The sequence below is a fragment of the Dromaius novaehollandiae genome, chromosome 4 (genome assembly GCF_036370855.1).
Source record: "Dromaius novaehollandiae isolate bDroNov1 chromosome 4, bDroNov1.hap1, whole genome shotgun sequence".
Classification (NCBI taxonomy): Eukaryota; Metazoa; Chordata; class Aves; order Casuariiformes; family Dromaiidae; genus Dromaius; species Dromaius novaehollandiae.
This window is the reverse complement of record NC_088101.1, coordinates 51,711,437-51,735,605: the sequence shown is the minus strand read 5'-3', so window position 1 is coordinate 51,735,605 and position 24,169 is coordinate 51,711,437. Positions and strand designations below refer to the sequence as shown.

The 24,169-nt window shown below is 38.5% G+C and overlaps 1 protein-coding gene across 12 annotated transcripts in view; it reads right to left on the bottom strand.

Moving 5' to 3' along the window:
• Window positions 1–24,169, bottom strand: part of TENM3 (teneurin transmembrane protein 3) — a 1,359,158-nt gene that overhangs the window by 55,506 nt on the left and 1,279,483 nt on the right. For all 12 annotated transcript variants that reach the window (XM_064510997.1, XM_064510998.1, XM_064511002.1 and 9 more), the window contains 3 exons: window positions 23,496–23,696; window positions 20,338–20,523; window positions 4,007–4,153 (listed from right to left, as the gene is read on the bottom strand). In XM_064510997.1, the coding sequence (XP_064367067.1) occupies window positions 4,007–4,153; window positions 20,338–20,523; window positions 23,496–23,696 (534 nt within the window). The remainder of the gene's footprint in view (window positions 1–4,006; window positions 4,154–20,337; window positions 20,524–23,495; window positions 23,697–24,169) is intronic.

Below are 24,169 nucleotides of genomic sequence, written 5' to 3'. Positions count from 1 at the left end.
GATTCCCACACTTCTGGATGTCTAAAAATAAGGTGTGTGCATGTGAATGTTTGCCCTTGAGTGGAATTTTAAGGGTATATGTAAAACTGCTGGAAGGAAGAAAATCTGTGGGACAAAATAATTCCAGATTATAAATTTTGCCAGAGCATTGAGAGTGGATCATGCCTATGGATCTATATAAATCACACTGTTGGTAAATAATTTAATTGTATATTTAACGAACACAGAAACTCTATGAAGTGAAATTCAGTGTCTATATAGGAAGAAAACAGTTTTGGCGCTATACTGCTGCCCATCCCACCAGGATGGTTTCAGTGATGGTGGCAAACTAAGGGAAGAGGCTGGAATGGACAGAAAACGCAGTACTGAGAAACCTCAGTTATCCTCATGTATACGAGGATCACACTGTTATCCCGAGCAGAGCACAGGGACCTTGCTCAATGAGTTGCTATTGCAGCACCTATGGCAGAGCACCCACAGCGTAGCCAGCATTCTTGTTGGAGTGAAGTAGCCTAAAATATCAAGTGCTAGGCTCTAAATTAACTGCCATTCCAGAAACAAATTCCAGCCTCATAGCAGATAAGCACTACAGATGCACCAACCCAGCACTCCCGAGTGGCCGTGGAGGCAAACAGAAAGGTGAGGAATAGTGGCGAAGTATGTGAGCACAAACCAGAGAACATGTATCGGTCCTAATTCAAGCAGAAACTTTCTGAAATGTCCTGAGCTTGGGTTATCTTTGTACCTAGTTTATCTTTTGACATGCAAAATATTCTGAGGTGCTAAGTTTCTATTTTAATTAGCAGCCTGCTTCTATACAAAAGAAAATATCATTCCACATATGCCCAATTCTTACATGCTTTTGCGAAGCATTTAATATTAGCTACTGTCATATAAGGGACACTGGGCTAGGTGATTTTTAGTCTGACTCTGTAGTCCCCTGTGACAATATTTATTATGAGCAGGCTGAACTAGCCTATGCAAGTAATTATAAAAATACATCAACTGCTAAGCAAGGCTTGTTTTGTTATAATATTTATTTTAATTTTAGCAATAAAAGAATGTTAATAATCCCTACTGGTGATAACCAGTCACTACTCTTAATAACTGAATAGGAATTAATAAATAGCAAGCCTAACAAAGTAACCTCTTCAGAAAGACCTACCTAAACTAAACAGTCCACAGCTTATTCTTCCTATGAAATGATGACAAAACATGTCCCACTTTGTTAAAGTATAATAGTGAAACATTTTTTCCTAAGTAAGGAAGTCAGGCTTATTCTACCCATGGAAAACTCTGACTCCTGGTGAACTTTCCCTTCTCCCCACAGGGCCATTAAGAGTTCAGTTCAGCCTAAGGTCTGCGTGTGGCACACGCGTTCCTTCTGAGTTGTTAAAATGCATGGAAAATTCTGTTATTTACTATCTAAACCAAACACATGGAAAAATAGAGAAAGAGCTATCCTGAAAGAGAAAGGATGTGATCTGTAAGACTTTCAAAAACCTGTATTACAATAAAGACACGTAATAATCATCCCATAATATGTCAATAGCACACAGAAGGGAAAATGATCAAGAACGTTCTTTGTTCCATAATCATTTCCTGTGGATAATTTTCCCACTGAAGTCAGTGGATGTTCATGTTCACAGAATTGGAACACTAAGTTCCAGAAAGAGCTAAGAACTAAAGCAAGAGTAGACACTGTTTTTATACAAACTACAGCCATACTAGCATATGAAATACATTTCATCCAGTGTATGAGGAAACATAAACATTAACCACAGTATATCAATTAGCTAATAACCAAGATAACTTTAATTATATAACCACTGAGCCTAGTGCGATGTAAATAACAGTACTTGGGGTCCTCACTATAAATTCAGCATAAGTGCTCAGATAACCTTATCTCCCACAGTAAACAAATACGGCAAGGAGACATCCTTTTGCCATTACCTGTAGCTGTCTGCAATCTGAACGGCTTGCTTGAGAGATTAGCGGGCTGACTGCAAGCTTTTTTGGAACGGGAAGAAATCCAGGTGGATTTCTGGCAAAGAGAACTTACCTTTCCCAGTTTTGTTTGGTATCCTCACAGTTTTTAATCTAATTTAATTTAAATGTTATAGTTTAACCTTTTTCCTCGGCCATTACTCAAAGACTGAAGTGCATATGCTCCTTATTGAAGCCCATAAATGAAAAATAAGGACCACTAAAAGAGAAATGCCAATGACAAATAGCGTTACGTAGGTCAATCATGGCAAAGCAGCTGGCCGAACCCTACCTCATACATAGCTGGGACACGTCTGCAAAGGAAATAATAATAAAAAACAAGAGAAAAGGCAATACAAATATTGCTCTTAAAGTTTTTTTTTCAATATTGTCTTTCTTTCTGAACTTTAAGTCATCTTATTAGTTCCTTCTGCTCCAATTTCTTGTTCTTTTTCCCCTTCTACTCACAAACAACTATCATTTTTCAGTCTGAAGGAGCATCTCCTTTTCCCTTGTTCTCTTTGTGTGCATTCCTGTTCACTTTGCTTCTCTTCCTCCTGCTGCTCTGTTATCTGCTGTTGACTCTCTCTCTTGCTTTCTGACATGCCACCTCATTCTATTATCTTTAATATTTATTTAATCTGTTTTAGTCTATCCTTGGGCTTTCAGTTTTTTTTTTTTCCTACGCCACCTACTTTTTCCCTCCAAGTTGCCTTTGTTCTAACCTTTCCAATTTCTCTTCCTCCTTGCTTTGTGTCTTTACATGCTTGCAGGTTTCCCTTTTTTCCTTACACTCATAATCCTTGGGCCAATCTGAACCTAATTCCCTGAACGGCACATCCCTGCATGAAGAGCCTACGGCTAAATCACTCCTCTTGCACCCTTCACACATGCAGAAATTGAGCTTTGCACTAGCTCACTGCAGTCCAGATCACCTCAGATTCTTCAGGCCCCTAAATGTGCGAAGTTGATTCAAAATATAAAACACGTAAAGGAGAAGTGTGGTAAATCAAATGATGTGCAAAACAGTAAGTAACAGCAGCACTGTTTTGATCATGTTATTTATTTTCCCCAGAAAGTAAATGCTGCTGTAATCTATAGCTTATGATGTCTCAGATCCCAACTGCAATCAGGATATGAGAGCAAACAGCCAACCAACAACGGGAAAGATCTAGGCAGTCTAAAGCTGAAAAATAAGGGCAGTCACATATGACACCATCATCACCCAACGGCCATAATGGAGTTTCTTATCTCTGCTGTGGATCTAAAGGTGTTTAAAAAAATAAAAAAAGTAATGAGAGAGCAAGAAAGACAACAAAAGTATTATAATGATCTCATATTTGACTACATTCACATTTTAACTGTTTATGTGAGTTTTTTGTGGGATTTGAGTCATGTCAGAAAGTCACAGCCCCTCTACCTTCACTACCCGACAGTGATTCAATCACAGATTGATTCCTTCAGTCAACAGTCCCGCCTGCATCTCTCTGCAGATTGTTATCCATCACATGAGTGACAGACTGCAGAAAAGCAAGCAAAAAACCCAAAGACTTCTAGAAGCATCCTGTCAATTATCTGACCATTCACAGGCTACGGATGAGTAAGATCTTTGTAGAGCGGGCAAGCCATTGTTTCCAGAAATAGTATCACAGGTCAAAATGTAAAGTCCCTATTCGGTCTTTTCTCTTGGGATAATTTCCTTGTGAGGTCACTGAAAATTTGAACTCCCATCTTTCTTTTTTTTTTGAGACCATGCTTTATTCTAGTACAGAGAAACATCACAGGGAAACTCATGTGCCACCAATCAGTTTCTAAGTACGTATTTTACCTGTTGCAATAATCTTTTAAGGCTTTGCTAGTATGCCACAGGAAAGCAGCAAATGCTGCAGTGCATCCTTAGAGACACAAGAGCTAGGAAGACGCACGCGTGACTCTCAGACGTGTTTTTTCACCCGACTGTAAAACCTCAGTTCCTCAATGTATTTTCCCCAATGTTAAAACTTCAGTTGGTATATCTTACCTCCTTCGTTGTCCTTACTGTCAGTGCAAAGAGTTTCCATGGCCACGTCGCAGCCGGCTCCCCGCCACCCCGGCTGGCAGACGCAGTGCCAGCCGTTCTGATCCAGCGTGCACCTTCCGTTGCTGTTGCACAGGCCAGGGCAGCCCTCTGTTGAAACACACAACGCAGAAAACCACAAGTGATTTAAATATTGCAATCATGTCAATCAAAAAAAAATACAAACAAGGGACACTTACTGGGAACAGGCCTTTAAAACAGCACAAATACTGTAATTGCACATGGAGTGGAACAGCAACATTGCCCGGGGAATGTAATTCTTAACAAAGTGGCATCTGTGATTGGCCTGACACTTGAGACACCACTTACCTGTACAGGCAGGAAATATTTGCACCAACCCTCTAAATACCTGCAGGCCAGACAAAATTAAGTTTGTTTTTTAATTTCTTTTTTTTTTTTTGGCAAAGTAACAAGAGATGAGTGCACAGTGCAAACACAGCTGCATAAAATGATACATTTTTTTGCGCTCATAAAATAGAACATTATTTGCTCCGTGCAATATTGGTTACTTACTGGTATAAATGTTTCAGCTCCCTGTTACTAAGACCAAATCCCTCCAAATTCTTAAGTAGGAAAGTGTGTATGATTTTAGGCAAATAATAAAAGAGAATGTTAACTTTATCTGGTCTCAGAGTTGCCGTATATTCATGTGAAATTACAGTGTGTTAAACAATTGCACAAAGTATAGGCCAGTTTTAATGACTATACTTTATGCCAAAAGTACATTCCTTTTCACAGAATAAGCAAAGCCCAGGAAATAGTGAAGCAGCTTAGCATCTATTCTAACAAACATTAGGATTCAGGCTGCATACGGATGGGACAGGACCAACAGGATTTCCAACTAAATGTAATAGCTGTGCGTATTTGATTACTTAGGACGGACGAAATGAAATACCATAAGGACCACAATAAAACATTGATAGACTGAACAAAAACACGGTAGTGACGTGCTTCAAGACAGATAGCAGAGAGTGATTTTTTGTGACAGTCTCCCTAAGGCTTTTGTGCTGTTACCTTTATATCCTATCTTGTCTGCTTTTATGGCCAAGGAGGGAAAATTTGGGAAACAATTAAAATAATTTAATATATCCGAAATCCATAATTGTTTTCAGTCTAACATTACATAAAAAAACCAATATCTGTCACTTCCTACTGATGAAATCTGGCATGCAGCCAACATGGCCTGTATGAGGATGACAACACTTTATAAATATGTAGATTCTGGTGTTCCTTATCTGTGACTATGATAAGACATTGACAGAAGCAAGTACAGAATGGCACTAAGTATCTTAGGTGAAGGTGGCTACAAATCAGATATCTTTGGACACAGCAATTATCTGTAAACTTTTATGAAAAGAAACCCCACTAAATAACTGGTGAAAGCATTTCTTCATTTCCTAGGACTACTGTCTTTGTGAACTCAGCTACTGGCCTGCTTTGGTTAAACTTGAGTTTAGAATATTCTTTCAGAAGTAATAGCTTATTTTTTCTTCCAAAGAATTATGAATATAATGACTCCTTTCAACTATGCAGTTTCAAATTACAAAAATCCCCAGAAAAAGTTATAAAGGGCGCTTAACTCTTGTCAAATTACTGATAGAAGGCAGAGAACCATAACAGCCTCTTAGGAGAAAGTATGATGATGTTATAGTTATGGATATCATGCCATCATGCCAGGCTGAGATTAGTCTTGCTACTCTTTTTCTTTCAGACTGTAGCTGCTAACGGTACTTGTTGATGTACAGAGAGCTATGTTTTTTCTGAATGTTTCTTCTGTTTCAATTATGGAGGACATACAGATTTAATTGCCCTACCGGCAGAGTGTTTTAGAAGTCAATTGGGTACACTCAAGACTTATTGTGTGAAAGCCTGGATATTGCCATGAATATTGCCATATTCTAATGAAAAAAAAAACACAAAGAAGGAATAGAAAAAGATACTCAGGGAAAGAGGGGTAGGATTTTTGTTAACATTTTTTCTATCAAATTTTACCATAACTGAAGATACAAGAATCTTTGCTGTTTCATATTGGGTGTTTACATCCTTGAGCCTTTTAACTGAAAACATTGCATAAAGCATACAAGCTTTTTCTAGCTTCATACAAAATGTGAGTCATAATTTTCTATAGATTTGTCCACACTTAGATAAACAAATGCTTAAAATCCTGAGTTATTCTATTGATCTGGCTATACATAAACATCTGAAAGTAATCTGTTCTTGAGAACTGTTGACACTTGTTCTGTGACAGGAGTATCACTTTGCTTCTTTTCCTAAATATTGACTTTTTCATAGGTAGAAGTCCAATGACAAAACTAACAAAGATAAAGCACCAAACAGCAAATGAATACTATCTTCAGTTTTTGGTTCAAGCAAAATCTAATACATGTATACAATTTGTACAGAAATGTGTAACAACTAGTAAAATATTATTGTACAATATAAGTGAGATTTTGTGTTTTAATTTGAGATGGGTTGAAACTAACATGAATTAAATCTATAATCCATGAAATGTATGTAAGAAAAGATTCTTTTGCCAAATCTAGTACAGTAGTCACTATGTATTCATATATAAAAAAAATACACATAGGTATAGGCATGTCAGCAAAGAGCAAATATACAGTACCTTTCACTATCTTATCCAAATAGTGAGCTTGAGAATTAAGAAGAAAAAAACAGACAGACATTTCAGAAGTGTCACATAAAACAGGAATTGTTCAGAATTCACATGCAAATCGAGCAGGTGCACCTGACATGGGAGATCTTACGTTACAAAATGAAAATGTATTTCACAGCTTTTAAAAATGACAGAAATTCCCTTTTCGGCAAACACACTCATGATTCAAGGAAACAGTATTTTAAAAACAAGGCCTGCAGGAGAAAGAGATGCTACCTTCCTAAGACTAGGCTTTTTTCTTCCAATTTCTTTTCACATGCCTTGATTTTTATGTATAAAAATATAATCAAAGCTAGTAAAGAAATCCAATTTTCAATACAACATAAGAGTCATTACTTAGCTTATGAGCTTTAAAACACTGACCATGCTAGAAGATCTTTGATTTGCAGGTCATGTATTACTCTGACAGTATAACCAGCACACTACCTTGATTCCGATTGGATTAACAGGATTTTAAGGAGGAATAATTTTCTTCTGCTTCAATTCAGTCACAATTATTCTTCTGAGTAATGTAAAATACGTCAGACCATATATGCAGGGTGGAGGGGGGCGTACCAGGGCTAGTAGCGGGGTGATCCACTTCATTTGGAAGAACGGGTGAAAATTAAACTTAGGCTTCAGATGTATAAAAATAAATATCATGGTATTTCCAAGAATAGCAAGAGTTTTTTGATTAAGTTATCACACTTCAAATTTGAAGAGGACAGATGGATGAATGAAAGAGACCACAAGATGGATTTAAAGCACTAGGCCCTACTTTAAATATGAAAAGTGGAGGAGATGCGTTACACGCTCCCCCCCTTATTTCAGGAAAGGGACATTGGCTGCAGCTGCGTTCGGGGGCTAATGTCATACTGCAAAACCTCACAGCGCAGGTCCGTCACAGGCCCCCAAACCCAGCCACTGGCATGCGTGGTGCCAGGATGTTACGAGACCTGATCCCTTTTCGCAAGGTCTTCCAACACAACCCCTACACTCAGTTATTTTCAAAATCTGACCTATTCTAGATCTGTGCTGGGTAATGGCCCCAGTCTGGCACCTACTCTGACACTCGCTATTAACCCTCAACGTTGCTTCTTGGATGTGTAAGAAAGGCACTTCCAACCATGAGATTTCACTCCAGTTTGGCTGAATGGGAAGAAGCTCTTCCCAAGACCAAGGAGGAAAGCGGTGACCTATGGAGCCTCACAGAAGCCACAGTCATGCTGCTGCAGCTAAAAGAGGGATGCCTTCTTGTCCCTCTCTTGAACAAGAAAGTGCCAGATGTCCACTGCACAGGTTTTTTTGTTTTTTTTTCCCTATAATGATAGAGGAGGAGACAAAGTAAGAAGATGAAAACATCAGTTACAGAACATTTAGATGGCAGCAACAAAGTACCCTTTCACAGAAACCATAAACAAAAAGAAAGGCAATGCAGCTGCATTTCAGGGTGGATCAAATTCTTCGCTCTTGTTCCAGTATAACACCCCTTGCTCCTACAGAACTGTGTAGTATGCGTGGAGGAAAAATTAAGTGTTGTTCCATGACATGGACGCTATTCGGTCTGGCGGGGGAATGCACCTGTCCACCAGCAAAACATTAAATGCTTCTACAAATGCAGGGAGAGATGACAAAATGGAACATAGAAAAAAACGTCCCCAGCAACTGAAAATAGTCCCTGCAACCCCAGACCCCCACATGCTCGGATTCCTTTCAGAAATCCCATCTGCAATTAAAATAAAAGGAAGAAGAAAATGCTCTTTAGGTTTCTTTTACATCCAGTAGTCTTACAAGAAGCCTGCTCCAGCCCATATACCTATAAGGCTTGGAAACCAAGTTTTACATTTCTGCATCCTTTTTCTCATGGTCATTCTACAGTTCTAACATTAAGGACAATGTTATAAACTGTTCTTGTGAACATGCAGCATCTTAGAATCAAAGAGCAGAAAATAGGTGACCAAAAAAAGTTATTTTTCCAGTGGAATTTAGCTAGCCATACTGTCTTCCTTATCTTCACGGCACTGCAGCTCAAATAGGAATAAATCCAGTTCTATGTGGAAGTATAAAACAGGAGGCTGAAGGGTATCTCCCTGCCTCTCCCTCTACATAGAAAATTATAGGCAGGATTTGGAGCACAGGCCTACTCTTCACAGTATTTAAACATAAATCCTTAAGAAGTCTAATGGTCTAATTACAGACTTGATTATGTAATTTAATCTATACCTGTAAGGGTTTACTTGTTGGATTTAAGACTGTTAAATTCAAAATCTTGGTATTATTTCAAGGAGTAGAGGGAATTCATATAGCTCCATATGGAATAGAGAAAAACAAAATGAAGGTATAAAATGTGCAGATTTTCTAGCATAGTCAAAATCCAAGAAAATGCAGGTGGCATTCAAGACTCAAACAAATAAAATATAAGTTGCATTAGCAAAGTATGTGGATATTTATGTAAATATGTGGCAGATAAATGTACTTTGAAAGGACTGCTAACACTGCCTGGTAAACTCACATTTACCATGGTATTTCACAACCAGCCAGAATCCAGACCCTTTTTTTCTTTTTTCTTTTAATTTAACATCTTGCATTTGCCTCCTATTAGAGATGTAAGTCAGGATCTTCTTCATCTTCTTTAGCTTATTCATATGCTACTTCCTGTAGGTATGCCAGAATAGCCACAGAATATAAGTATATATTAAATCCATTTATCCCAATCAGCTCCTGTTTAAATCAGCATGAGTCGCATACCCATTGATTTGATGTTCCTTAATTGGCACTCGTAGCACTGCTTTATTACCCATTATTCTGTCATAAAGGATTACAACAGTGACAGGCTTCTAAACACCGTGCAACAGATTTATATTCCTAGTAGCTTATACCATAACGCTTCACAAGACATCTTCACCCACCATAATCTTTGTAATCAATACACTAGGCTACAACATGCCAAATATTTTGTGCAGTACACAGTCCCACTACAGTGCAAACTCACAGCAGCTCCACTCAAGAGTTACTTTGCCAGAAGCAGGAGCAGAATTAGACCTCATGGCACCACCAGACGCGAGGTAAAAATATAAAAGAAAGTGACCAAAGTGGCTTTGCTCAAGGTGAGCCTAAATTACACACCAGCAGGCTTTCTTTGCTTCCTCCACCTCGCCAGCCTGAGCAGAACCCCTGCCTCCGCTTCTCTAACGCCACTAGCTTTCTCCCTTCCTTAGTGCGCTGCAGCCTCTCCCTCTTAAGCCTCTTAAAGAAGTCAGAAAAGAGGAATTAGAAAGAGAGAGGAGAGCCAAAGGGGGGGGGGGGGGAAAAGGAGAAATAATTTTGGTATACAGCAAGCAATGCAGAATACTGCATCTGTGTACTGTAGGTCATTTCGGGGCTCAGAACCAGGTTTTCTTTATCTGCGTGCCTGTCCTGCTCCTCTGCTCGCAAGCACTGCTTTGCGTCCTCTCCTCATGGCCCACAGATTCGGTACAGTGACCCCCTTCTTTGGGGAGCCATTACATATCTGCCGCTTCCACAAGCTCGTGCACCTAGATACAGATCTTTTAGAGGAAAATGTAAACAATGTGTCTTGCACCAGACATACTTACACTTATACATAATCTTGCAATCTTGCAAGCTGTATCATTTAAGAAGATCAACAGATAAAAATGCCATCTCAATTTCAGAGTAGAAAAACTAAATGTAAGCAAACTATGGCATGTTTATAGTATAATGTTCCTCTTAAGCTTTTTTATACCTTTCACTTTCTATTTGTTTAAAGTGTTACAACATTTTCACTATTTAAATTCAAGATTTTTTTTGTCTATAACTTTGTTTACACTACATATGACAAATAAAAAATCTACATTAAAAGAATACCAAAGTTGCAAAGTGAAACATTCAAAATGTAAGTGATGCCAGATTTACGGATACCTGTACAATTTTTATACCCTCCTCCCTAGAAAGCATACCCCGCAATATGGTCTTTCACATATAACGATATATTTTTTGCAGTGGGACCTATGTCTGTCAGTGTACAGAACTGGCAGTCCTCATTTAGCACTCCTCCTCCCAGGAACAACATGCAGCCGATACCTTAGCAACAGGCACACTGTGTTAACCTAGACAAAGAAGTAATTGTTTTCTCACAGACTTTTGTATGATCATCCTCACAAAATCAAAATTATTTATTATAGTATCTTCACACTGTTGGTGTGAGCAGAGAATGTATTCTTCACTCATTTTACTAGTGCGTAAGTGAGGCATAGAAAGATTAAAGCAAAAAGTAGCCATCCATTTTGGCTGCAACACCTACGATGTGATTTTTTCAAAATACTTTGAGTTTTACAGGATTTCATGCACAGAAAGCACAGGTTTCCCTTTGCTCACCTGCAGCTGTATGTACACTTAGCGTTTTAGCAACCCATACTCAAGAAACTCCTACTGCGTCCCCATAAAACGAACAATCGGGGACACTCCTTTAATGTCTGCCCTTCTGAACTACTAACAGAAAATCTATGGTAGAAGCAAGGGTAGAAAGTAGTTCTCCAAGAAATTATCATTAACCAGGAGATGACCCTGCCCACCACTCTTGGCCACAAACGATGCGGAGCCTCTACAAGCAATAGCCCTTCACAGCCTTGTAATGTTCTCAAATCAGGTCCATCAAGTGCACAAGAAGTAAGTAAAGATGTAATTACAGTTTTTACCATAATGATATATACAAGCATGAAATCAACATTGTATTGTTGCTTCCTGACTTCATGTTCTCAACCGTGCAACTTTACTGAGGTCCTTTCACGATTTTGGGGCATGAGAAAGCTCCTCTTAAGTCTTATGTACACAAAGTAAGCTGAAAAAAAGGAAGGGGGGGGGAAAGAAATTCCATTCTGTGACATGACATGTTTTTCATGATGAGCAACAGGGTGGGAAGCTTCGACAAACCACTTAAGATTCTGCCAACTGTGCTAACAAAGTGTTACAGGAGTGTTTTGTATTCCCTGTACAGCCCAGCAGCAGCAGAGTACAAGGTGCACACTTTGTTAGCTGTTTCACAGACATTCATCAACAGCAGAGAAATTGTGAGAGTTTAATTGCAAGCTTCAGGGAGAATGTACTTGTTTTGGGGTTTGTTTGGTGGCAACTAGTACAAAACCCAAAGTTGACTGTTTTGGTCTAGCCCTTCTAACCTTCCCAAGACTCGCTCCCTGGCTCTTCATTCTGGCTTAATTCTCCTGATACCACCTGACCTCCCTGGGGATGTTCTTCCTTCTTCTACCTAGCCACAATTTAACTATCCTGCCAATTAAAACATCTTTTGAATGTAAAAAACCCAAATATTCCTCATGATACTTAAACCCAGTATTTCTTATCTGGTCCACAGCAGACTCAGAGAATAGTGCATTAAGTCCTTTAAGCAACTGTTTTTATTTTCAAAGGGTGACTTATAAAGCTGCCATGAATCCTATGAAATTTCTGAAGAGGTCCATACCTCTACCAAGAAAACATTTAGGAGTCCGCAGTTCACCACATTTCAAAGCCCCTGCTCTTGCCCATCTTCTGAAGGAGTTCACTCATGTGAAATTCATGATCCACTACTCAGCCTTTTCTGAATAACTTCTGCCTGGCGAACTCCTTCCTAACTTGAATTTGTACAGTTGATTATCCTTACTAAGCACAGAACCCTGCACTTACTGAACTGAACGTTATTTTTCTGGATATTCTGTTCTCCTATTTGTAAAAGTAATTTTAAATTCTCATTCTGTCTTCCAAAGTGCTTGGGGGACAGTGGGCATTGGTATCATTTGCAAATGTAATACTCTTACCCATCACCAGACAGTACTGAAAGCAGCTGTAAGCAGCTCATAGTCATCATCCTTCTTCCAAGTTTTTAAGAACCTTGTCTTAGACGTACCATATGTTCAGAGCATTGCTGCCAATAGAGGAGGATTACAAACACTCTTTCCTTTAGAGATTTTTTCCTCCTAAATTCACATTTTGCCCTGCTTGTAAAGGAGAACACATGCATGGAATAATAGTTTCAGGCGATTTGCTTTGTTTCCCTGCTTTGGCCAAAACACACTCTTCAGCCTGAAATCACACCTTCTTCGTTTCTTTTGCACTTATTCTCCAATGTCTGTGTAGATCTGCAGCAGAGATATCCACTGCATACACTTCTGCAGAGAGAGCTGAATTCACTGCAATTTATCCCTTGGCAAAACCACACCACTTCTTTGTAGCAGCCATTTACAGGCTTTTATGTGCTCTGACAAGGGCAGATTTTTTGTTTTGGAGTCCATCCCAATCTTAGTATTAAAATAATGTTTCTCACCATTATTATAGGAAAGCCATGTGTATCTTAGAATGAAAGGTTCAGCTGCCTTTAAGGGTTCAATAGACATTAGAAGTTTGTGACTGCTAATACGTTCATGAGCAGTGTTACTCACTTCCTGTTGTTTCCTCTTTAACATCTATTTAACTGGGAAAGTATTCAAAGAAAGGGTATACCCCATTAAGGATTTAAACTGTCTCACAGTTAAAAGCTGGAAAAGTTCAAATACTTCTTCGAAATCTCTGACAAACTCTGCAAGACCAGACCTCAGATAGGTGCACATAAATCCTGACGCTTATATTAAGAATCGCCATGAAAAGAAAAGGAAAGTTTTATTGTTTCCGTCTTTCTTCCTGACTAGAAGTACCTTCCGAATGTGCCTGGCAGCACGACTAGGTAATGGTGTAACTATACAGCCTACGACAGCGCTTACTTTCTGGCCACTTCAACTCAAGTCAGCTTTGCAACATGCTTTAAAAATCCTCACATCTCCGAGGATTCTGCTATTTTCTGAAAATGTGCCTAACTTGAACTTTACGTGTGGTCCTCATCTAAACGCAAATCAACCAATTAGCAATTTAAAGTACACTAACAGATAATTTGTGTTTGAGATGCTTGGTCTTGAGAAGTGTTGAGGTCTGACCAATAATTCACTTCTTTTTACAGCTTCAGCTACGTAGCCACCAGAAATCTGACTGACTACCTTAGATTTACCTGGTAATGTAAAATTTTTATAGTTGGCAAATGTAAAATTTTTATAGTTGGCAAATGTAAAATTTTTATAGTTGGCAAATGTACAAATATTTTGCATATTTAAGGCTTGGCCTGGCAAATTATAACATGCTCTTCAGGCACAGGGAAGATCAAAAACATATCTGTACTAAATTACAAGAAATACTGTTTAAAATGTGTTTATCAGCCCTGTGGGTGCTAAGAAAGTCAACTTCTCTTTTTCATGAAGTTTTTTGCAATCGCAGTACAGCTGTAAATATTGTGGTGAAATCCTGACTCCAGTGAAGTCAGGTGTTTCTAAAATACTAATTTTGAAAGTATGATTTCATTCACAATAGTCTGATGAATTGGTATTTGATGTAGTTTTGAAATTTTTGTAATATTACTTGAGAATACATGGTTTGACACACCCTCATTCAGATACAGTCTTACTTGACTGATGAAATTCATAGTGAGGTATAATTCCATGAAATCAAAAGTAAGGAAAAACATCAACTTAGAAATTTTGGTAAGTACAGAATATTTAACAGAGCAGTAATTTGTTCTAATTTGAAGGGAAGCATTTTCTTCTTATCAAAACTCTAAAATCTCAAAAGAATCTTAACATTTATGAAGAATTCTTGGCATGAATGCATTGAGATACATAAAATACTTGACACAAGTATTTAAAAGAATACTGAACGCATATATAATTGGTAATGCCAAATTTTTGAGAATAAGCAGCCATGCTCGGCAAATTGGTGTCGGTAGCAATATGGCAGCGGTCACCACAGTACCAGTTACTCATGCTGCCTTCCCTGCAACATGCAAATCTGGAGAAGATCAGTTAAGCCCTCAAACAGGATCATGACTTAGTTTGTCAAGTCCACACTGTAAAAAATATATACTTTAATGAAATATAGCCATATTTGATTTTCTACAATCACTTCTTTTAATTAACAGGAGGAACGCGTTTGTCTTGACTTGCTCTCTGATCTGATAAAGACAGAAAGTGTTTTCCCCTCTAGTCTGAACTAAACAGAAGTTCAAGAAAGCAGGTCCAGATCTTACTACTTTTTAGAGGAGATTACTTCCTAAAATAAGGATTCCTCAACACTGCTGGTACTTCTGAGCTTCCACTGCTCAGGGTCACACAGAAAACCAGCAGGTGAATGCCTTCCTGTTTGCCCATACTCAAAAAAACGTTCTAACCAGTAACTAGGATAGAGTCAGTAGTAATAGAAACACACTTACAGGAGTGTGCTCCAGATGTTATTTATTCTTCCATAATTGTGAGAATCTAAACCCGAAAACTTTCTTGTTTTTCTAGTTAAAATACCTGCCTCTAGAAACATTTTGATAAAGAAAATCTATTTTTGGTTTGATTGGTTTTAAAGACATTTCATGCAAGGAAAAATGTTAAATACTTTGCTCTCTCCTATTATTTTTCTCTCAGTTAAATTTCAGGGGGAATGAATCTGGGAAAATTCTTAGATGATAAAACAATTAGATTCCAGTTGTCACCAGAATACAAACATACTACAAGCCGCACATTTTCACTGTGCACCACCATTTGAACACCATTTGATGTGAATTTCACTTCTGCATACCAGGTAAAGTAACCTCATGCAGCACTCAAAAGAAGCATGAATACTCCTGTGGTAACTTTAGCCCTCCTGAGGGATTAATATGAATGCTTAATGACATTAATCCACATTTGTATCACTTATGTTTAATGACATGCATTCCATGCATACATATATAAATATTAATTTTGGACTGAATGATAATCGTTCAACACCATAACAATTAAACAGCTGTAACCTGTCTCATGTGTTAAGTAATGGAGCTGCAGGCAAGCTCCATAAACAGATGGTCTTACCCACCCATGCTTAATGTTAAAGACTTTTTAAAAAAAGAGGTGTTGACAAATCTGAACAAGAAGGCATAGTTTTAATGCAAATTTGCTAATTTGCAATTTAGATTACTCTAAAACTAATTTGCTCTATAGAAAAAATTAAGCTGCATTGTAAAACTGAGATGTTACACAGCACATGGATATAGCAGATTCCCCACCAACATAATTATTTACTAATTCCATTCAGCTAAGAGTTTAATGGAAAAGCAGCTGGATAAGTATTCATATTTATGGGCTTCCTATGACATTTACTTAATTTACCCATGGTACATGCCAGTCATATCACAAAAAATAATAGACTATCTGAAATAATAGCTCCTCCAATCTCAGAGAACAACTACTCAGACAGGAGAGGGTCACTGAACTCGTTGTGAACCCGGAAATAAAGGAAATAAAAACATATTTTAGCACAACTGTGTTATGAAAATTTAATTACAGAGCAAATTTTCATCCGGGCTATCACCTGGGCACCAGCTGTGCATGTGCAGTCTTGTATCACATTGAGATGCAGGTAGAGCTTCACAGAATAATATAAGGATGCTCACCTCAGACCCATGAATGTCACTCCCAGACCAAATAAACAGTTGACAGGTGATTTTCCATAGCTCTGTAGTAAACAGTTGATTTAACCTGCTCTCACATGGATGCAAGCAATGGTAAAATATTACGATTCTCAGCAGGGAAAAGACAGCAAGCAATTTAGATGGCCTTAAACTGCTTAGTATTTGGAGCATATATTGCCAATGTTTAGTTCAGTCCTGCAAGATGCTGTACAATAGCTGTAAATCCTCAGTTTTGTTAATTCTCATCAAATTGAGTTCACCACAGCACTGAGCATGTAATTTTCTGCTGAGCATCTCTGATATAAATCTGTGAAAGTATGTGGTGAGAGCAACGGCAGTGACTCACGAACGGGGCCCATATCAGGTATGGTATTTAAGTCAGAGAAGCCCCGTGCAAGCACAGTAAAACAGTGGATGCCAGTAACACGCATCAGTTTTCCCACATTAGTCAAAGCGATCTTGCCTACCTTACTACACACATTGCTTCAAAAAAGAAAAAAAATTTAATCTACTTTACCTTCCCTCACAAACCAAATGCATACAGAAGTGTATGTATATTATTTCCCAATTCCACTCTTTGCAATCCTAAAACTTACAGAAAGTATGATACTTAAACAAAGGTACCCTGAGAAGCAGATCAAAAAAAGCAAACCCTTGCAACCATCTATGATTTTGCTTCCCAGTGCCCTCAAGAACTGGAATAAAAACAAATAAAAGGTCTTTTCCAGATTATAGGAATTAGAATTTCCCTACGCCAGATTTCCTTGTGAATATCTTGAGTATACATGCAAATCAGCATAACTCAAAAAGCAGCCTAGAGTTTGAAAGATATTAGACAAGAATACCACTAAAGACTACCTTCTTTTAATTACAGAGATAGGTTTGTTTCTCTCTTTCGACCCCTTAATGTGTGTCATCTAACAGAATACAAACAGTGCACTAACTGAAAAGGAGACAGGACAGACGGACAACATTTAGAAATAAACTAAAGTGGTTAGCTGAGGTGCAAAACATCTCTACCATTTTAAACTCCACTTGTGCTTTACAAAAAAGCATGATCGCTCTGATCAATGAGTTATGGATTTAGATGATTCAGCAAACATAACAGCAAGACCAGTTCCAGGTAGCACCTCTGCGATTAACACATGCACGTTCACCCCACTCTGGGCAGCCACCTAAAGATCTGGTGGGACATTCCTTTCCCAAAAAGTGAATAAAGTGCATTGGCCTAAATCTACAACTTCTTTGGCATATTCCTTTCCCAAAGAAGCTGTAAATTTAGGCTAATACACTTCATGTGATTTCCAACCAACAGCTGCATCAAACTGTATTTCTAAAGTGCTTTACACTACTGTAGTGAAATGGTTAACAGCTTTTAGAAATAAGAATGAGGAATTTTTCTATTTTTAGGATTATAAAGGGAGAGTGAGTGTCTTTCATATGCACAACAAAAGTTACGTAAATATTCTACCAAGCTGAGAGCTGTAAGCAGTATAAGAGTGCTTGGGTTATAAACGGAGGGTGACAATAAGAAAACTGGGGTATATGTAGAGAAACATGCTGATGTCCCTTGTGTTTTGAAATGTATTGCTCAAAGGAAGCTACTCTAAACTCTAGGGCAGGTGAGACAAAAGCAGATTGACTCTTCATTTGCAAAGCTGAGGAAGCATCCATTGTTACTACTCCTGGGAATAAACAATAAAATGTCCTGGTTTCTCTGTAAAGCTGGGGTCCTGAAGAAAACAACTCTCAGAAAAATAAATATAATAGTGGACTAGAGGCTGTACTTCATTACTTGTCTTTGAGGCTGTAATTGCAATATAAACAAATCAAATGATCTTCACAGCAGCAGCCTCAGAGTAAATACACATTTAAAGAATAAACAGGTGGAAGACAGTCCTGCTTGCCTGGTGCTGAGGAAAAACTTGTTTGTGCCTAATATGTCGGAAAAATTGTTCAAGAGCAGTTCATCTGTGTATAACTACAACCCTTGAAATACTGCCAAGGTCAGTGAGACCAACAGCGGAGCGATCTGCTGAGTAATTGCTCATTGGCAAGTTAAGGCGGTCAAGGGAAAGGCTTTATCCTACTTTTAAAGGTTTACTTTATTTTATTGTTTAAAACACAGTCTCTTCCCACCTCACTGTTCTCCTCATCAGCACGTTTCTGAAAGTTCCTCGAAAACGTGAACCCCCACAATCCTCTCTGCGATTCTGCAGGGACACATCTTGGTCCCCTGCCCCCAGATGCCCTGGCAATCTCATTAGTGAACAAAAAGATCAATTGTGATTTCTGTAAAAACAATTCACAAATCAATCTGACTACTTCATGGCTGGCTCCTTTCTACAAAAGGAAATCTTGCCTTCTCTCCCTGGTGCAATGATGTGGATACCAGTCAACACAGCTAAAACTGGCCTTCATTTTCCCTGTCCTCAAAGCTCTCATCGCTATCATCTCCCAGGACCATCATGCACAACGCCACCACCCTTCCTCTCAACCATGGCTGTAAGCTACCAGGGAATGATCTCTGGCCTATAATTTTTCCTAGATATTCATATGCAGGTGATGACTTACCCATACTAATTCTTTCTGCTTAACATTCTGAGTTACAGCCTTTCCAAAACACCCACAAAAGTCAAAATTCTCCGGCCTCTTCTTATCTGGTGGCAAAACTAAATCTCCCTGTACTGATATCCATTAACTCTACCTCTATTAGACTTACTGTCCTAACCTGTTGCTTTGGCCATACCACCTCTCTCAACTTACTCTCCTTCTCCATCTCTTCAAACATAAAACTACATTTTGCCTTACTTTGAAAATTTTTGGACTATTCAGTTAATCTGCGATTTCCCCATCACTCAGTGGTAGCTCTTGCCCTTTGACCAGCGACCACCTCCATCATTGTCTATTTGATAATTTCTCAAAGAGGCACCTTTGAGCACTTACCCATAAGGCTGCCCACACCTGGGAGACGTGACCCATAAATACCTGCCAAGCCACTCTGTTATTCCTGTCCCAGTCCTCGCAGCGCTTTGTGCAGTGCTGGCACAGACCTCAGTACAAGTTAGTCTGCTCTTAAATTCAGGCGACTGCCAGTTCCTTTGTCTGTGCTTCCTACCTGTCTCCACGACAGTTTTTATGAGCATTATGCTGAGACTATAAAACAGTTCGGACAGGACCCCTCCTGTGTTATAGTCCTGCAGTGCCTTGCACAAAGGGGTCTTCGCTTACAAGGGAATTCTTGGCACTGCAGCTATGTAAAATACATTTTACGACAGAAACCTTTTTGACAACTCTTCCACTTTTTCTGTTTTCTCATTTCCCTTAACTACATGTATAATTTCCCATGCTAGTTCACTGTCAAACTCTTAAGCAGTGGAGCGGATGCACTGTAAATGGGACATAAGGAATGTAAATAACTGAGTAAGAAAAGCTTCACTCATAAAGGCCCAGGAGTTTCCAAAAGTTTTCAAGCATCAGAACTAACTTGATTACAGGAATATATAAGCTGTAATAATGATGACTTCTTCTGAATTTGCTGTATTAAACTGCTGAAATGTTATGCTGTTAGTTTCATATCAGAAATCTGCTCTAATTCTATAACAGAGAATTCTGTTGACGAGAAGATAATTTCAGGCAGTTAGATCACGTTCACTGCAAGGTGGAAGTGACATTTGCGTGTGTAGGCAAAATTCACTTTTTTAGGGTTTCTTCTCCATAAAAGAAAAAAAGAAAAACCAAAGAAGACTTCATTTCCAAAAGATGGAAAGCTACCACATAAAAATAGAAAAGCACACATCAAAGGATATATTTACAGTTTAAAATAAAAGTAACCTCCCCCTCAGCAAGAGACAGTTGAAGAGATTGAAAAGACTGAAAAGGAAATTCTTGCACCTCCTATTCATGGCAAACTAGCTATGAAGAATTGATGAGCCATTATATAATCATTTCCTTTCTTAAAATACCAATTCCTTTACCCAGACTGAAAAGGGCAAATATTCTGTTTGAAGAAACAAGCTTCAAAGCACTCCACTTCTTACGCAGACAAGGGCAGCGGTTCTAGGTGTTTGAATAATGCACCGAGGGCACGTTAAAGCATGGCTGGCCTACCGATAGTGCAGTGCTCGCCGTTCCAGCCCTGGCTACACTCGCACTTGCCGTCCTTGCAGGTGCCGTGCTCGGCGCAGCGCGGGTGGCAGGCTCTCTGGTTGCAGGCTGCGCCCGTCCAGCCTTCCTCGCAGCGACACGTGCCGCCCATGCAGACACCATGCGCACCGCAGTCCACGGAGCAGATTTCTGTGGTTGAGAGGAGAAAGGGGGAAAGAGACAGGGAGTGCACACAGGAGAAAGAGAGCATGCGTTAATTAGCAACGCTACGTTTCAATTCCACCCGTGAAGAATAAGTGAGGCAAAATCTTTGCAAATTAAATCAAAGCAAGGTGCTGTGATAGGCATGTTCAGGTAGGACCCTACAGAATATGGAATAGAGAGTTTTCTCCCTGTGCTAATGCTTGCTTAGTTATCCAGCTGACTTACTGGTGCTTAGGTGTTCACAGCTCTTCTATCTCTTAGCTGTGAGCAATTATCGATTACATTTTTTTGATTGCATATTTCTTACGAGCAACCTTTCATAACTTAGATTATAGGGCACTCAAACCTATTAAAATTTACAGCATAGTTTTAGTGATTGAATGTCCGCAGACCTAGGTCAATGTACATTGTGAATAAAAATGTAATATTAATGAAACTTCATTTTAACAAGGTTTCCCGTCCCCACCCTGCTCTCTGTTTTCTTCCAAAGTAAAAATGTGCCATATCTGACACATTTTTTCATTAAAAAGAATCAGCCTTAGTGAGACAAATTAGTACTATGCTGACATACTGACACATCTGTTAAATATAAAAGATGATTCTCTTTCACTTTCAGTAAATTCGTATCACTGACAGCTATGAACAGTCTGGTTTAAATAATAGATTGTTAAAAAAATAAATCAACATACAGCAATTTAACTTGTCATTTACATATAGTAACAGGTTCTTGTAACTGATAGAATAATTGAAAAATACATTAAGAGCCAAAGGTAGTCAGAGACTAAACAACACATTACGTCTCAGAGCTAATACAAGATGATAATTCAGATTGCCAGAGTTCGCATTTACAGTTTTAGTTCATTCAGTCAGACTGCAGGAAACTTCATTAGTGCTAAGCAGACAACAGAAAAAGAAGACGACAGAAGATGGCCTGAGGAATTTTTTTTTAGTTCCTTGGAATACAGTTGGTCATAAACACACACGGGTTCATAAAAACAGTCTATTTAGTTTTTGTTTTTTTCTAAAAGACAACAAACAGTACTAAAGAATGAAAATTATTTTCAACTACAAAAGAAAGTAGTCGTTCAGTGGAAAAAAAGGTTTCCAGTTTTTCATTTGACAGTGTTTCTTTTCCCCAGTAGAGTGTAATTCTCTGTCTCAAAGTGCTGTGGAACATTAAACGCAGCGTTGAAGAATTGTGACATTTCCCATAAGAAACAGTCCAGAATGTTTATGGAGAAAGACAGCTGTAGCTTTTCCTTTTTTCCTATTTTTTTTCCATTTTATACCTACTTTGAATTAAATGTTTGATTAAGAGATCCAAGATGGTTTGATTAACTTTAGAGTCACAAGACAGCAACTTAGCTCCAAGACAAAAAAGGTTTATTTCTCTTCCATCTAATCAATTTTTCATTAGGGTGAAGGTGTTTATCAGCTTTTAGCACACTAGCTTTGAGCAAGGTGCGTCAATCTTTGTAATGAATTTATTAATTAGAGTTAATTTAATTGAAGTGGAATTGAAGGGCTAATTAACAGACAAACTGCTGATTAAGACAGAGGAAAGCTCTGCTGATTTCAAACCTATAAACCCTCTGATGGAAATAACTCATTCTTTTCTTCTTTTAGCAGCTTAATAAAATGTTCATTGGTAAGATTTACTTTTTTGGTGCACCGATTTGAAGGTTATTTTGTACAACTTCATCAAATGCTCTTTGTGTCTTTTTACAAAGCTCTTTTCTGAGTTTGATACTACTGAAACATCTGAGAAAAACATGAGAGAGATGATTTTTATGCATTTCAGTGACCAATCATTCCTTGAAACATCACTAAAAGTTGCAGCATAACTGAATCATCCAAACTAGTGTAGAGGGCATTGTGTAAAGACAGTGTTTTGAGAGTTCATGTTTGGTGGAGAACTGCAGAAGGTCTCTCACAAGCAGCTATTTTTAGTGCTAGAAAAGCTCAGAGTTTTTTCTTCTGACCAAAATTAACAGAAGACAACTTTTTCTTCTCTCTGTTGCTTTCTCTTGAATGTTTGGAGCTCTGTACTACTCTCCCCGTATATGCAAACCTTTATGGACTATCAAGGACCCTGGTCAGGAAGTACATTTGTTTTAAAAATACGGTTCCTCATGAAAAAGTTATACATCATAAACTGGCATAAATCCAGCTAGCCTGTGCGTTCATTTTTCATTAACAAAATCATCTAAGTTGTTAGATGAATCGTTCTGGATGAATATGTATCTCAGAGTTAGACATGATTTGTCTTTCGATATGAGACTACCAAACAATACTCTAAAAACTTGCATTTGTCAAAAGGCTGCTATCATACTTAAACAAATATTTAGATTCTGCTCTCTATGATGGTAATTCCCGTCATTTTCTCCTATTGCTTCCAACCTCAGATCATGGTTTTATAAGCCCAGCTTCATCCTTTAAGAAAGTCTCAGTGCTTTCTCACTTCTAACAACCCCTTTTGCCCCAGCAGGCTGTGTCCTTCCTCAAAAGCTATTTAGGGTTTGTTCTTGCATTCCCACTGCCTTCCAACTGGAATGTTACCTGAGCAAAGATTTCAAGAAAAATGCCTTCAAGTAGCTAGACAGATTTTTAAAATGGGATAGTCTCTAGTTTCACTGGTGTAGTTCTAAGTTTTTAAATAGATGTGTTAGGTAAGATGGTAAATACACATACATATATCGCATAAAGAACACTCTGTACTTGCATGTGAACTACCAGAAGAAAGTGGTTGACAGATATTGGCAAGCGAATAAATTGTTTTTTGTATACTTCAAATTTGTAAATTATTTTGAACCTTTGAATCAATTCACAGTTCATGCTGAAGTTAACTGAAAGACTTCCATCAGCTCAGCAGGTCAGGTCCTAGCAAACTAATGCCTTAAACCGGTGCTATTTGACATGTCACTGTTTTAGCAAGTGGGAGTGTTTTTAACCCTTACCATTGGAGCAATCTGGACCTGTCCAATTTGGGTCACAGCTGCAGGTACTGCTCTCTTGAAGGTACGTCCCATGGCCAGAGCACTGGTCAGGGCACATCGTCTTCAAGATTTCACAGTTGTTGCCCCCCCAGCCTGGGTTACAGTGACATTCGCCGTGGATGCACACACCGTGACTGGAACAGGCTGGGTCCAGGCAATCAGCTGGTGGGGGAAGAAAAAGATGAGCTTAAACCAGCTGTCACTGTTAAAAACAAGCAGCCCCTGCTATGCTCTCAAAGCATTCTTTTGCTTAATTCACCTTTTAAAAACCTTGTGAAAAAAGCAGTATTGCACTCATCTTAAAAATAAGCCTTAGCAGGTTGATGCTGAGTGATTCACTTATGTTTTATTGTAATGAGCGAGTAAAAGACAGAGCAGACCAATGTGTCTTGGGGCAACCCTCCCTTCTCTAGCTTCAAGGTAAAAATCATTCTCTATCATCGGCCATGACTACAATTCCTAGTCAATCTTTGCCAGCATACTGGCAATTTTCTTTGTAAAAACAAGTCGCTCCACACCACTACGATCAGTGGTGATCAGTGAATCAGTGTATGTACGTAACTGACTCATGACATTACAGGCTGCTGTCTAATTAACTGAGGATCTTTCAGGGTTTGCTGATTTTTCTGAACTAC